A 15440-nucleotide genomic window follows, 5' to 3' on the forward strand; every position below is an offset into this window, starting at 1 on the left:
AAATCTTATCTAGTCACTCATTATCGTTATATATATCCGTACACATTTTCTTGACATAAAGTCTAACATTGAATTTTTTAAAGGATCACACAAATATTAACGATGTCAATATTAAGTTATTGCAAAGAAATAAAATAAAAGGTTTACTTGATTGTCATGCCAATTTGTTAGAGTCAAACTAATACTAACTTCATGATTACAAATGAAAACAAAACATTTAGTCCGCTCATCCAACAAAGTTACTCAATTAGGAAAAAGAAACAAAAATATGTCTATGGTAGAATATGTATATTCTTTACAACCATATAACTAAATATAAAAATAATTTAATATGACATAATATTCATAAATGAGTTGTAGCATCAAACTGTACAAATATAATTCAATCTACATTATACATGATTGAGACTTTAAAATAACAATCATAAGTAAACACCTCAGTTGCGTATTTTTTCAAAAACTAAACCAAAACGTGCCGACGCATCATCAATTTAGATAGTTCAGAAGCCAAGAGAGAAGTTAATATCATCGCCTCCGCAATTCAATTTATTGGGGAGCCCCTTCGTATCAGATCTTTTCTTTTTTTACACAAAATGGCCTGGCCCTGGGCTAGTTTTCTTAGGCATTGTGGACAAGTCTCCACTTGAACCATATTCGTTAGTTGCTCCATAATCACTACTTGCGTACTCCGTGCTATTAAATGCTGTTCGTCTAAAATTCTTCATGTCATTCTTGTATGAAGCACTATCATAGTCGGAGCTACCACTACCAGAGCTATATAATGTGCTATTACTTCTGGGTTTTGTTTCATTCAAGTCATCCAACGATGCATCCCCTTCTAATGCTCTTACAATCTGTGACATACATAATCTTCTTATATTATTGACTTCAAAATATTACATAATCATTTACGTACAAAATACAAAGAAGGAGAGGGGGAATCGAACCTGTGACCTATCGTTCAGGTCACCTCAATCTTAACCACTAGGCCAAGACATCCTTGGTTGAATGCTTCATCCATTTAATTATATATGGCGTTAACAACTTTTTAAGTCAAGCTAGTTATTAGGTTAAGGCTATGCCACCGGTAAGGAAAATTTTCATTTATTAATATTGTACTATAATTGATAATACCAAATATCACTTGGTCTAATGGTTAAGACTTTATCATATGAACTTGAGGTCACAGGATCAAAGTCTATACTATGCAATTTTTATTTTTCTTTATTGTCCATGAATTACATGAAGACTCCCCTTGGGAGAGCGCCATGTGGCATCGTTCCTTGTTTATGAACACCTTTAATATTATATAAAATGGTCAGTTTAATATTGTATAAGTATAAATTGTGCCAATTCAAAGTTATTTTTTTTATAATTACTAGTACTTGATATTTGACAATAAAAATAAGTGTTTGTTTGGTTATCCACGTGACATCGTTTTTTGTTTAGGAACGCTTTTTAATAGTTTTATATAGATTAGCTGATCACTTAAGTGATGTTTCACGTAGTTGTGATTTATTATAAAACGGTCAGTTTAATATTATATATGTATAAATTATGTCAATTCAGAACGAAGGAAATAATCTCTCCTGAAATATAGATTTCCATGAGAATTGATTCTCATGTCAATGAAAGAAACACTAAGATTATCTAATAGGGTGCTTTTAATAAAATGAATAGAGCATATTGCAAGGATAATAAGCATAAAAGTATTTTACCTGGCTCATTTTTGCTCTCCTTTTACCAGAATGTCTAATTGATGCACCAGCGCATGCAATTAAGCGCATCATCTCTTCCGAATCAAATTCACTCTCCAAGCGTGGATCCACAAATCCGCTAAAAACTCCTTCGTCCATGGTTCGTGCTATAAGCGGTCTAGCCTGTTTAGTTTTTAGTTCAAAGTTATGAAAATCAATATTAGCGTGAGTAGAGCGGGCATGGGCCGGGCCAGTACAATTTGGGTCCAATTCGGACGAGCCCGCTCAAGGCCCAGCCCATTGTATACTATGTGGGCCTTGGGCCTGCCACGATCAAGAAATTTTATTTCAAGTCCGGTCCGGCACGAGCCTGCCTATATGGCTTGTGGGCTGAATGCCCCTTCTCTTTGTTTTTTCAGTCTAAAACTATAAAAAATCCAAAAAAAAAAAACAACATAAATCACGGGACAAGCATGTGGGCCTGTGCCGCGTCGTGGACAAAATATGGAAATTTCAAGTCCGACCCGACCCACCACTGCCCCCAAGCCCTCGGACGACCCGTGAACAATCCCGACCGGGCCCATGCCCAGGTCTAAATGTGACATAGCGTATATGTAGTGTACTACTATACTAGTGTATGACTTGCATTGAGGTTATCAAGGTGTGCAACATTTCCCAATATAATCATGGCATTTTTTTAAAAAAAATGGTAAGAAGAATTCCTTTGAGCTGCCCTCACATAGAGACCCCATCCAGAGGTCCATTATAAGTCAGACACCCCCCAACTCCCCTCCCCCTTAAATCCCAAACAAATGCTTAGGATAGGAATTGAGCATATACAAGTAGTATAATCATACTATATTTTCATTAGGTTACGTATGCTATGCTAGATGATATATTTGTGGTTGATTAATATAAATACTACAACACTTACTCAAAATTACATTATATTGAGATAGTAAAGCAAGAAAGTGCTAACCCAATCTACTAAGCTGTCCTCTTCCTCAGCTGATGGATCAATAGGGCGACGTCCCGTGACCAATTCCAAGAGCATGACACCAAATGAAAAAACATCAGATTTTTCTGTCAATTTTCCACTTGCTGCATATTCTGGTGCCAAGTACCTATATTTCAAAGAGTGAAAATAGGTCAATAATCCACTTTCTCATACCATTATGGAAAATACACTATCTACAATGTTTAAGACATGTTTAAGATATTTATAAGTAAAAAACTATATATAGTATCTCAGTGACTTTTTATGTATGTTGGACAAGAACAAAAATGAGAAGTATTCTTTTTGTTGGACAATCAACCTAGCTAATATAATTTCAAGTATAACTCATATACATACATGCAGTAGATCACTCTAACTCAATAAGTTTCACTAAGGCTCCGTTTGGTATGGTGTAAAATATTTTCCATGAAAACGAGTTTTCTGTTTCCTTTCATTTTCCGTTGTTTGGTTTGATAAGAGATGTAAAACAAGATTTCCATCAAGGGAGCTTTAGGTGAAAATCATTTTCCTTTCAAAAAGAAGGGAAAACACATTTTCCTCCCTCTTCCTTAGCAACCTTTTACTATCCTCTTATTCATCATCCTCTCTCTTCCCCTTCCAATTTTCTCTTTTCCACAATATTTTTTACATTGAACCAAACAAAGGAAAATTAGCTTTGCATTTGAATTTTCAATTGTAAAATGTTTTACATGAAAAATCATTTTACATTGAAAATGTTTTACATCCAACCAAACGGAGCCTAAATAATCTTAGATGACGTTAAGAATCTTACCCAAATGTTCCCATAACACGCGTGGACACATGAGTATCTGTAGCGGACGAAAGCTTAGCTAAGCCAAAATCAGCCACCTTAATGAAAATGACATTTTCTTTAGTTAAGATGTTCAGTTACAATAAACAAATATTATAATGCGTACAAAAGATGAATGTGCAAACCTTGGCTTCAAAGCAATTGTCAATTAAGATGTTTGCAGTCTTAATATCCCTATGTATAATTCGAGGGTGGCCTGAAAATACACTTGTATTAGACAAGATTTGTCGAAACTAAGAAAAGAGAAAAGCATCGGAGATAGTATGGTACATACAATCTTCATGAAGGTAAGCCAAACCCTTAGCAGATCCTAGTGCAATTTTCATTCTACTAGGAAAATCCATAACTGGTCGACCTTTCCCTGTAAAAACATATAATAGATATATTAGTGAAAGGTTCTTTCAACATAGGTATGTATATTTATCATACTATTATTATATTTCCTCAATTACAAAATAGTATTTCACAAATGAGCTAGGGCATTTCAAAGAAAATTAGCCAATATTGATTGATATCCTAATTATCTAAAATTCATTATATATCCATGACCATTGACCATCGCAGAAGTGTAGCCTAGGCCTTTCCATGAATTCTTATATTGATAATCTCAGATGTATCATATGTGAGTTTTAAATTTACTTCCTAAATTGATAAAGTATTGTGTTATTCCTATGGTCGAGCTAGAATAAAAACGACCGATTATTTTGGATAGAGTTAATAATCGTTACCAATAGTAGTTTCTATTATTTGTTATATACATTGGTGGTGGTTAAGAATTTGTAAACCATCAAATATTAAGGAAATCGTAAAATTATTGTTGTATAAGGGCAAATTATAGACAGATTTGATCCTAGGTCTTAGGTACCACCTTCCAATATTATAACCAACTAAGTTAGTTGACATCTACGTACAGACAGACACGATTATCATGCAATAACGTAGCAAAATTATATTTATAGCGTACCATGAAGATGAAACTCAAGGGTGCCATTAGGAACAAACTCATAAACAAGCATCCTTTGACCTCCCGCAATGCAATAACCTACAAGAGACACAAGATGTCGATGATGTACCCTACTAATAATCTCCACTTCAGCTTGGAACTCTCTTTCTCCTTGTCCACTCCCCGATTTAAGGCTCTTCACAGCTATTTCCTTGCCATTAGGTAGCACACCTTTGTGCACATAACCAAACCCTCCTTGGCCTAACAACCTTGCTTGAGAGAAACCATTTGTTGCGGCCGCGAGCTCGTCGTACGTGAACGTGCTCTTAGTAAACCCAAGTGCTACTGACGGGTGAGGAGGGGGTAAGGCGGGTCCTGTTGGTCCGGAGGAGTAGTTTGCACTATTCATGTCCGAGCTCATCATAGGCGGGGGCGGGGGCGGCATTGCTGGCCCCCATTGTCCTGAGGACATCCCCGTTGGACCAGAGTAGTTCATGTCTTGGTGTTGGCCAGGGCCTGTGCCCCAAGGGGCATGTTGGCTGCTATATTGTTGTTGGCCTGATATATATGAACTTTATAAGATTAGTACAATGTTTCAAATGCTACCTCCGTTTCATATTATTTGCAACGATTAGACATTTTCTACTCACACTTTGTGTCAAATCGTTGTAAATAATATGAACAAAGGTAGTAATAAATATTGCAAAAATTTTGCAACTCTATATATTATTATTAAGACTTTCATTTGTTAATTACTTAAAAAATAGATGTAGTTTTATGGAATCATCCTACAAACAGAATTCATAAATATGAATGCATATAATGTAACAACTTAATATTTCATCTATTTTTCTTTATTACATCATTTTAATTTTCACGTTTGTCGAGACATTTCTTTCAACGTCAATATCTCTAATTGCGTTTGCGTATTAGTAAAAATTATGAAAAATTAATATTTGGAAACTTGCATTGAGACGAATCTTACTGGACCCGTCGTAACTATGTTTTTTCTTATATAATGATGTAAGATGGCTTAACAAAGTTGGTTGACGAATAATGCTAAAAATGAAATGGTGCAATTAAAAAAAAACAAAAAAAGTAGTAAAAAGTCGATATTTTAACACTAGGATGATTTTAAAAATGAGTTTTTAAGTTAGTTTATGTTTAATTTGTATCAAATTCATACCTTTTTGAGAAGGCTCTCCATAATATTGCATTTGCATGTGTCTCTTGTTTTTCTTCTTCTTCTTAGTGCAAACAACTATTATAATTATCAATAACAATAATAGTACCCCAATTCCAACCACGAGTCCAGCTATAAGACTATTCTTAGAAGACGAAGATAATTGTGAAGGTGAAGAGTCATCACTTATTGATGGAGTGGTTTGTGCAGATGATGAGTGAGAGCCTTTTGATGAACCTGGAGATGGTGGTGATTCATGAGAATTTGGTGACTTGTTTTTCGACGAGGAAGGCGATGGTGGCGAGTTGTTGTTGCCGCCACCATTGTTGTTGTTGCCACCATCGTTGTTGTTGTTGTTGTTGTTGTTGCCATCTCCATTATTGTTGTTATTGCCTCCACTATTATTGTTGTTATTGTCTCCATTGTTATTGTTGTTATTGTCGTTGTTGTTATTATTATTGTTGTCGGAATTGGGTGGGGACGGAGGAGACGATGAATTTGAATCCGATTTTGATGGTGATGATGAAGAATCACTATTATCCTGATCAGACGAACCCATATTCTTGACTCCTTCAAACAATGAAACTTTTATCTATGAAGTGCAAGAATAGATAATATGACCTAACAATGTCCCCTCTCCTTCAAACAATGGCCCCTAAATCCATACAACAAAAACGAAAACAATTAGCTATTATATAGTACCACATAATAACTCGTACGAAATTTTATTAACAAACAATTAACATTTAGCTTACGATCTATATATATACAAATTCAAATTATAAACAAGATAATTTCATTAAAAATTAAAAAACATAATGATATAGAATTAGCATAAGGGTAATAAAAACTAACCTATGTGGAGAAGGGCAATTGATTCTCAAAAGAAGAGGGAGTAAAAAGAAGGGTGATGCTAATAGAAGATCAAACAGAAAAATGGGTAAAGTTGTCTCCTACTCCATCCACCTCCTGCATTATAGGAGGTATTGGTTGGCTTTTTTTGCCAATTTATATGTCAATTTGAAGGACTAGATTTGAGGGATTATTTATTGGTGAGATTCTGATATGTTTGGGTGTTCTTTTTAAACAAAATATTTTAGAAAAATCTTTGACTTCTTCCTAGTTCACAATGTAATGTGTCTATTTCCCCCCTAATTAAACAATGTAATGTGTCTATTTATTTCCTTTATATATGCCTTTGTTTATTGGTTATTGTCCATGCTAATCATAGCATTCTCTATTGAGCTTTGTTGTTAGAATATATATATTTGCTTTTACAAGATTGATAAGTGATTAGCAAATTCTGATACAAATGCAAATTAAAATAAATAAAAAGGCTGATAAATCACAACATTAAAGAGCTCACCAAATTGACCCTCCCTCACATGTTCGTTAGAGAATCGTTGTCCTTATGACATCACTCTAAAAACAAGGAATTGTGTAGCAAAATATATATACTTCTTCTGTTCTGTTTTAAATGAAATATTGGATGAAATGACACTATTTATTGATCAATTTTGACTCCAATTTATCGTTATTATATAAAGAAAAACATAGACAAGTGGGATCTTGTTAGATTCGTCTCGATGCATGCTATCAAATTATAACTTTTTTATATTTTTTTTACGTACGTGTGCACAACTAAAGATATTAATTATTAAAGAAGCGTGTTGTATTGCGTGAAAAAGCAAACGTTTCATTTAAAACAAAATGGAGGAAGTGTTTGTTAATAAAATATTAGTACTTTATTCATATAGTATAATTATGTATGTAGTTCTTTATCAAATCAAGCTCTACATATCTTCTCCCTTGGAGTATGCTTTTTATTCTAAAACCTTGTTCCATTTCAAATTGATTTTATAATTAGAAGCATAATGATTATACGACATTATCTCCATACTCTTGTAAGAAAAAACTTCTATTGTACATTTAATTATACTTTCTACGTAACCATAATACTCACTTTGTTTTTTTTACCCTTCTTACTTTCTGCGCGTCTCCTAATGCATATAAAAGGACAAGACGACATATTCTTCAATCAAATGAAAAACAAAAGGCACAAAATGACAAAGTTACATCTACAACTTTCTTTTCTCTCCGAGGATGTCCAACAAAGAAAACACAATATTTCACAAGAAAACAAACTCATCAATCAAGCAAAAAACCAACATAAGTACACAATCGGTGTTCGGTGCAAAAACATCAAATCCAATCGCACAGCCTTAACGTTTTCCCAATCTTTAATCATTTTTATAAGATCTTATTATTTTAATAGTTTGAACTACTAATATCTTAAAAATCTTGATGATCTAAGTTGTACAACCGTGCGTTATTGTAGCAGTTGTCAATTGACAAATGTCATAGTATGCGAAGTAGAAAATAAACATACATCGAGACGAAGTAGAAAATCAACATACATCAAAATGAAGTAGAGAAAGTGTTGGTAACAATTTGTCGGGTCTCCAAAAATAACAGGGTTTTGCTAAATAACACCCTATGTTTTCCTACTAACGCCCTGTATATTTGTATGAAAATACGAGGGTCTTTCCTTCTCTTTTTCCTCCATTTTCCATTCCCTCACTCATTCCCCTTCCATCCCCTTCTGTTCCTCCTCACCTCTTCCATCCCCTCTCATCTTTCACTCAGTCTCTCTTATCTGTTCCATTTCCTCCATTGAAGGACTACCAAATTTCAAAATTTTCCGACAAGTTGATATTTCTCAATGACTTGAAGTTATTTTTACCATCTCATTATATTACGGGGAAACACTAATGTAATTCAAAAACTTTGAATAAAATTGATAGAATGACTTGAACCTGAGGCTTCGAAAAACTTAGCACGGGGGTCTACATGGGGTTTAGTGTAATCATTTTTTGTTTCATCCCCTATTTTGACCGATTTTATTTAGCTTTATTAGAACATCTCAGAGTCTAGTAAAATTTAACAGAAATTGACTTGAAAATGCCAAAAAAGTTCCCTTGACCACAGGTTCGGGAACTTATTTGTATATGAGTATAAACACGTTCCAACTTGCTAAGGATGAGAATCGATCCCAGAACCGTCTAGAAGCGGGAGGGAAGCACTAAGAACTAGGCTATTCCTCACTCTCAAATGTATAAAAGGCGTTAATAAGAAAAAACAGGATGACATTTAATAACACAAAAATAATACTACTTCCTTCGTTTCATATTACTCGCCACACTTCTCAATTCACGGACTTCTAGACAGTTTTTGGAGAAAAGAGAAGTAGAGAGTAAAAAAAAAAAGGGACCCATGTGAGAGGAGAGAGATAGAGAGAGTCTATTGCCCAAAAAAGAAGTATATAGTAAGTAATGTGAAACTTTCCTCAACGAAAAATGTAGTGAGTATTATGAAATGGAGGAAGTAGACGCTTAGACAAGCTGGATGGAGTAGGTGTACTATGTAATGTAGTATTGTATTTGTATAGGCTATAGCCACGGATCACGGATGCATGATTGATTGGAGGCAAAAATTAGAAAGTCCCAGGAACACTTTTTAAAGCGATGAGTATCACAATCGCAGATTCACTGCATTATTTCACACTAAAAACTTTCTTGTTTATTCTTTATACCTTTTCTACTTCCAGAAAGGTCCTACTACTTCAACAGCTCATTGATTACCAACATCAACACCTCATTCTCTCTCTTCAATTCATCGCTGTTTCTCACTTTCTCTCTCCTCTAGATCGGCGAAATTTCGCTACTCTAAGATGCCGTCACGAAGGAGAACACTCTTGAAGGTCATAATTCTCGGCGACAGCGGGTTTGTACTTTCTACTTTGTTATTTCTTCGATCGCTGCAATTTTTAGGTTTTTTATTCGTGTAAAACAGTCAATTTGATGTGTATGTGGAGTAATTTTTAGGTTTGACTTTGATTTGATATTTAATTACTGATATGTTGTTGATTATGAGTGTGTTTGTTGCAAATTATTGGTGAATTTGATGTATGATACTGAAGATTGCTAGTAGAATGGTAATTTAGGTTAAATTTGTTTGTTGTAGATGTAGTATGACGGGATCGTTTGGCAATTGTGTTTATCGATGCTGATTGGAGTTGGAACTTCAGCTCCAACAACATTTAAGAGTGAAAAAACCATTCATTTAAGTTGGAAATTGTATTGAATAAGTTGTAAATGCGTCGAATTATAAGTGTATTTGTTGCAAATTATTGGTGATTTTGATGTATGATACTGAAGGTTGCTAGTAGATTGGTGATTTAGGTTGAATTTGTTTGTTGTAGATGTAGTATGACGGGATCGTTTGGCAATTGTGTATGTAGATGCTGATTGGAGTTGAAACTTCAGCTCCAAGAACATTTAACAGTGAAAAAAACCATTCATTTAAGTTGGAAATTGTATTGAATAAGTTGTAAATGCGTCGAATTGAATGATTATAGTTGCAAAATTATTGGATGTTTGTTGGTGAACATTGGAGTTGGAAGCATAACTTTTTAACAATCTTCAAGAATTTATGACTACTAATATTTTGAGTTTTGAAATTAGATGGCCTTTTTCTTCCACCACTATCGCTGGATAGGAGCAAATAGTTGCTAGATGATTTTAGCACATTATGAGAGAGGTGTTCGGGTGTGTTTTTGAAATTGACTTGTGTTGATAGGAGTACCAAAATTGGTTTCTAAATGGTTGGGTGTGTTTTACTGTTTTCTACACAAATACTCATTTGTTATTTATTTTTTTAATGTTTGCAGAGTGGGGAAGACCTCTTTGATGAACCAGTATCCTTGCGCAGTGACCTGCTTATGAAGTAACTTGTAGTGAAGATGAAGTTTTAAATAACTATAATTTGTTTGTGCTAGTTTTATTCTCTCTTTTAGAATTGTTTACCTTCAACTTAGATGATTAGATATGTGAATAAGAAGTTCAGCAATCAATACAAGGCCACTATAGGTGCTGATTTCTTGACCAAGGAAGTGCAGTTTGATGACCGGCTTTTCACATTACAGGTCTGTATACTAGATTGCGCTCAACTGACTGGATATATTTTCCATTTAAGATCTTTGCAATAGGAAGTGTGTTACATTGATGCTGCTCTGAGTGATCTTCTTTTTCATCAGTTCTCTATGGGGGCAGCTTCTTTCTGGATTCCTATCACTCTCTTTTTTCTTTGTGTTACTTGATCTTGTAAGATGCAGTTTAGGAGGACCTTCATGTTAGAAATGCAATTTAGAAGAGTTCCTGAGCTGTCCACTACTGATGCATATGGTTTCTGAGTTTCAGCTGTTTTGTGGGTGGGACTTTGGGGAATACAATTTTTGTTGTCTTTCTTGAGGCTGGCAAACAAATGACTTATGTGTTGCGTATGTATGCTGCACTTGCCATCCTTAAGAAATGGATATTTGTAATGTAGAAGATATGGTTGCTCAAGATTTGTGGCTTTGATCTCCTTCAGGTGTCTATGGCACTATGTAGTGGTTAACTGAAGTTATCATTTAGATCGATTGAGTGAAATATGGTGAGAGAAATTAGGTAATAAGTTAGAAGACTTAGCTCAGATAATATATGTATTATTCTGCTCCCTTTCTTAACTATTCCTGTCCTTCACCTGATATATTATTCAAATCCACAAAACCTGAGTGCTGATCTTGCAAAGGGGGATTTCAAACTTGCAAAGGTTTTATTTATCTCTTGATGGACACTTTTATGAGATCTTTTTTGGTACTCCTTGTGGGGAAAAAGAAAAAGAATTTTCACCTTGTCAAACACTGCATCTCAATAGATCTCATAATGGGGTTACCAAATACTAGATGATTCTTTTGGAATATAGCACCGCATGCATTTCATCAACTGGTGGTCAAACTGGAAGAACTTACGTGTGTTGTATAAAGAGTGATAAGCATGAGGGCACTTCATGTTTGTCTAAATGGCTTGCTTGAGCCACTATAATTGCTACCTAGTAAGTAACTTGCTGCTTTGCGTCTTAATTTTATAGTAACTTCTCAAGGTATTTAAATATATCGGAAGTTGCGTTTTTGAGGTGGAATAATATGGTTTACAAACCTAAGATACTAAAGGATATAGGCAAGGGTTTAACATTACATTTAAAGATCTAATGGTATGGCTCATAAGATATGAAAATTATTCTACTCGTAATTCAATGAAAACTCTATTCAGAACTTTTGGTATGGTTATTAGTAAAGTATTCATGAGTATTAATAAAAGGTTTTGTGACAACTAGCATAGATTGTGGCTAACGTGAAGGGGCTAATGGATGAAGAAATAAAGAGAATGATGTTGGATGGAGCTGGTAATAGATGATGGGATGAGATAGTGAACGGTAAGGAGGGGACGATCATTACCCTTATTATTTTAGCTACCCACCATCCCCAAAGGTAATATATTACCCGAAAATGAGGGTAATAGTTCCCCTTTCAACTTTTGCTGCATGCATTATCTACGTCACCTCTTTTCTCACCACCTAGATATATCTTGATTTTCTTCATTATGTCTCTATTCCCCCCCCCCCTCGCCCCCAACCTAACGCTCGATCCAAGCATGCCTTAAGGTAACTATCAAATTCTGGCTGATCTTTGCCTCATAATAGGGCCTAGAATTCCTCATGTTGTATTAATAGTACATGTTTATGTGTTTGAACCATTTTTTATATTTAAGAATAGGGTGTAAGTTGTCTCCTTATTAGATAGACTCCGAATATTTCTAGAGTTAGGTAGACCCATTTGTATCTTACTTGCAAAGTGAGGTTTAAATGAATTGTAATGTTGTCTTGTAAAATATTTTGTACTAATAGGATACATATTTCAATTTTACATGCAAGTGGGGCGAAGTGTACTGAGATTTAAAGCTTGATTTGTATAGGCTACATTTAAGTTCCTTGCCTTCCTTCAGTAGATACTTAAGTCTTTTTTTCATAATAAATGTTCTCAGCATGGATCTTGTTGCTGGAATATGGGATACGAAGATGACTGCAGCATTGCCTTTCAGCAGTTTGAACTTGTAGATTAGCTGAAGGCATCTTGCTTTTGCTTCTCATGCCAAAATTACTTTCATATTACAGACTAGGAGGAATTGCTTATTTTACTCCAATTTATGCTTGACAGACATATGTGTTCTTTCTGTTAAGACCTGGTCTGAGCTCTTTTCTGTTGGCAGATATGGGATACAGCTGGACAGGAAAGATTCCAGAGTCTAGGTGTTGCTTTCTACCGAGGTGCAGATTGTTGTGTTCTTGTATATGATGTCAACTCTATGAAGTCGTTTGATAATCTGAATAATTGGAGGGAAGAATTTCTCATACAGGTTAGCCTTCTCCCAGCTCTCTAAATTACTATGTTTTTTCATATGTTGATCCAATCTGGAATAAAGTGGAGAGAGAGATGTGCTATCCATGTCTGATCTACATGATTTAGAATCTTGCTTCAACTTTTTTTATGGTTGGTCACTTGGAACTTCTTTGAGCACCCTGTTGCAGAAGTATCTTTTTTATGTCAGAATCACACTGATAACTGAACATTTAGATATGGAATCGAAGGCATGTGGGTATCTAAATTGATCTGGCTCTCTCCTCAAAGTTCTATGATTGGATCTCCTTAGAGCCAGTGAGGCATTGACTTGTTAGTCAAGGTTGAAGCCTACTGAGGGTCTTATTTGGAATTCCCTTTTCACCTTGTTTTGTTGCTCTCTATGTATGCATGCTGTAAAGATGTATGAAAAGATTGCATCTTCTATAATTGTTCTTATTACTTTTGTTTTACTATTTGTTATCATAAAAATTTGAATCGCAACCCCCTTCAGTTGTACAATGGTCATCCCTCTATTGAGCTTATAATTTTGAAAGAGCCCTGATTCAAAGTTTATCTTCCTTCTTTTTTCTTTCATGTTACAGGCTAGTCCTTCAGATCCAGATAACTTCCCCTTTGTCGTCATAGGAAACAAAATTGATGTTGATGGTGGAAACAGCAGAGTGGTAAGCTGCTGATATGTGATGTGACTGACGCATTCTGATTCGTTGAAAATCATGCTGCTTCTATTCATGTTAGTGAATAACATATCAATTGCACAACTGCAGGTTCCTGAGAAAAAGGCTCGGGCTTGGTGTGCTTCAAAGGGTAATATTCCTTACTTTGAGACCTCTGCAAAGGAGGCCTTGAATGTTGAGGAGGCTTTCCAGTGTATAGCAAAAAATGCCCTGAAGAGTGGTGAAGAAGAAGAGATGTAAGTTTATGTGCATATTTAGTAGTTGGAACTAACGTAACACTTCTTGTGAGCCTCGTTGGATTTTTGCTTGTTGTAGTCTGAAGTGGTAGTAATAGAATTTAGGCGCTTTGCTATCTACATTTACCATTCAATTCATACTGAATCTTAATTTTTCTGCTGAAAGGAACTCTTTTTTCTTCTTGTCAGATTAGATGCATGATACCACTTCAATAAATGGTAGATCTGATAAGTAAAATGTCTCTGCACTTAATTAGCCTATTATTGTGTTTTCAGTCTGTACTTTGTAGGTTAGACATTCTGGATTTCATATGATGCAAGTTTCTTGTCGATGTTGTATATATGTCCGCGTTGCAAGTCGTGTTTACGTTTTGATGTGATGCACCGAGATCCTTTTGAAATTTGAACCATATCTTATTCGCAGAAGTGTCTCCTTGTGACTACAGAGTGTACTTCCCCTGTCCAGCCCCTATGATTACAGCCCCCTAGGCACTGGGCATTGCCTGGCGGCTCACATGCTGTGCCTTCTTGCCTGGATGGGCTAGGCAGGGTAAAGTAGGCTTAGGTGAATTTCATGCCTTTTTTACCGTGCCCCTCACTCGAAAAATGTGGCACAATGACCCAACTTGCATGGTAGATGGTAGTCAGGCCTTGTGCGGTTGTGCCATCTTTATTATCGACATAACCCCCCCCCCCCCTTTTCATCATCTTCTTGCTCTGCCACGACTATTTTATTGGCCCAGCTTGCTGCATGATTATGAAGAAGTCATATTTTGCTTGCAACATGGTTGACTATGCATTGGTCCTGTTGCCTATAGAGCAAGTAAAAGTTGGGCACCATATTGCGTTCTTTCTTGCTTGTATGAGTTCAGCTTGTCTATAGTTTTAGCGCAACGTTATAGACTGTTCTTCATTGTTGATGCTGACACTCTATCCTTCTGTTTGTGCTGCCAATTGCCTCTGGAAGATATCTGCCGGACACAATCGATGTTGGAAATAGCAGTCAGGCGAGGTCAAGTGGATGCGAGTGTTAAAATATCTGTTTTATCTTTCTTCCCCTCCTGTTTTCATTTTTTTAGGAGCTGTGCAATAAGTATCTATTTAAGAACTAAAGAAATGTAGTGTTTGTGAGTTTTGGTTCGGATAGCTTATTTCATACTGAATGAAACAGTTCTGTATATTACAATTCTTTTTTTCCTGGATATTACAATTCTTTATCTGGTGGAGACAATTACAATAAGTCACTTTGATACTGTTATAATGATCAGTCGTAAGTGTCAGAAATTACCTTTTGATCAAGTTAATTTTTCAATGATTCACCTTTTGATTTTTTGTTACTAACACCTGAAAAAAGGGTTTTCTAGTTCATCATCATTTGAGCTCAGTTTTGTTGGCAAAGTGTCGGTCTTGACAGCTTTATCCCTGGATGGTTACACAAGAATTTCCCTAGATTTTTCTTTGCTGGAAACATAAATAAGTAGTACTGAGTGAGAAGTCAGACGATAAAAATAAAGAAATATATATCATTGGTTCTGAAATAAGTGAAACACTTTTCTTTTTTATATGAGTTTTTTGAGA

At 35.3% G+C, this 15440-nt stretch overlaps 2 protein-coding genes across 2 annotated transcripts; one reads left to right on the forward strand and one right to left on the reverse strand.

The window, feature by feature from the left end:
* Window positions 1-386: 386 nt before the first annotated feature.
* Window positions 387-7541, reverse strand: LOC104904369 (putative proline-rich receptor-like protein kinase PERK6). The gene is made up of 9 exons (XM_057392286.1): window positions 7488-7541; window positions 5653-5923; window positions 4491-5027; window positions 3801-3887; window positions 3652-3722; window positions 3488-3564; window positions 2677-2821; window positions 1719-1880; window positions 387-854 (listed from the first exon to the last, which is right to left on the reverse strand). Exons 1-9 carry the CDS (start codon window positions 7539-7541, stop codon window positions 585-587), a joined length of 1674 nt encoding a protein of 557 aa, XP_057248269.1. The 3' UTR covers window positions 387-584.
* A 1629-nt stretch (window positions 7542-9170) lies between these two features.
* Window positions 9171-15129, forward strand: LOC104904370 (ras-related protein Rab7). The gene is made up of 7 exons (XM_010692598.4): window positions 9171-9435; window positions 10382-10408; window positions 10537-10636; window positions 12801-12947; window positions 13534-13614; window positions 13717-13862; window positions 14830-15129. The coding sequence occupies exons 1-7, from the start codon at window positions 9383-9385 to the stop codon at window positions 14894-14896; spliced, it is 621 nt and encodes a 206-aa protein (XP_010690900.1). The 5' UTR covers window positions 9171-9382; the 3' UTR covers window positions 14897-15129.
* Window positions 15130-15440: the final 311 nt, after the last annotated feature.

The sequence above is a fragment of the Beta vulgaris genome, chromosome 9 (assembly GCF_026745355.1).
Source record: "Beta vulgaris subsp. vulgaris cultivar EL10 chromosome 9, EL10.2, whole genome shotgun sequence".
NCBI lineage: Eukaryota > Viridiplantae > Streptophyta > Magnoliopsida > Caryophyllales > Amaranthaceae > Beta > Beta vulgaris.

What these genes read in the sequence shown, in the direction of transcription:
- LOC104904369 (XM_057392286.1), bottom strand. Translation starts at nt 7,541, where the DNA reads ATGTCGTATAATCATTATGCTTCTAATTATAAAATCAATTTGAAATGG. An exon ending in TCAATTTGAAATGGAACAAG is followed by an intron (nt 5,924 to 7,487) that starts GTTTTAGAATAA and finishes TCGAAAAACAAG; the next exon opens with TCACCAAATTCTCATGAATC. An exon ending in AGGACAGCTTAGTAGATTGG is followed by an intron (nt 1,881 to 2,676) that starts GTTAGCACTTTC and finishes AAAACTAAACAG; the next exon opens with GCTAGACCGCTTATAGCACG.
- LOC104904370 (XM_010692598.4), top strand. Translation starts at nt 9,383, where the DNA reads ATGCCGTCACGAAGGAGAACACTCTTGAAGGTCATAATTCTCGGCGAC. An exon ending in ATAATTCTCGGCGACAGCGG is followed by an intron (nt 9,436 to 10,381) that starts GTTTGTACTTTC and finishes TAATGTTTGCAG; the next exon opens with AGTGGGGAAGACCTCTTTGA. An exon ending in ACCGGCTTTTCACATTACAG is followed by an intron (nt 10,637 to 12,800) that starts GTCTGTATACTA and finishes TTCTGTTGGCAG; the next exon opens with ATATGGGATACAGCTGGACA.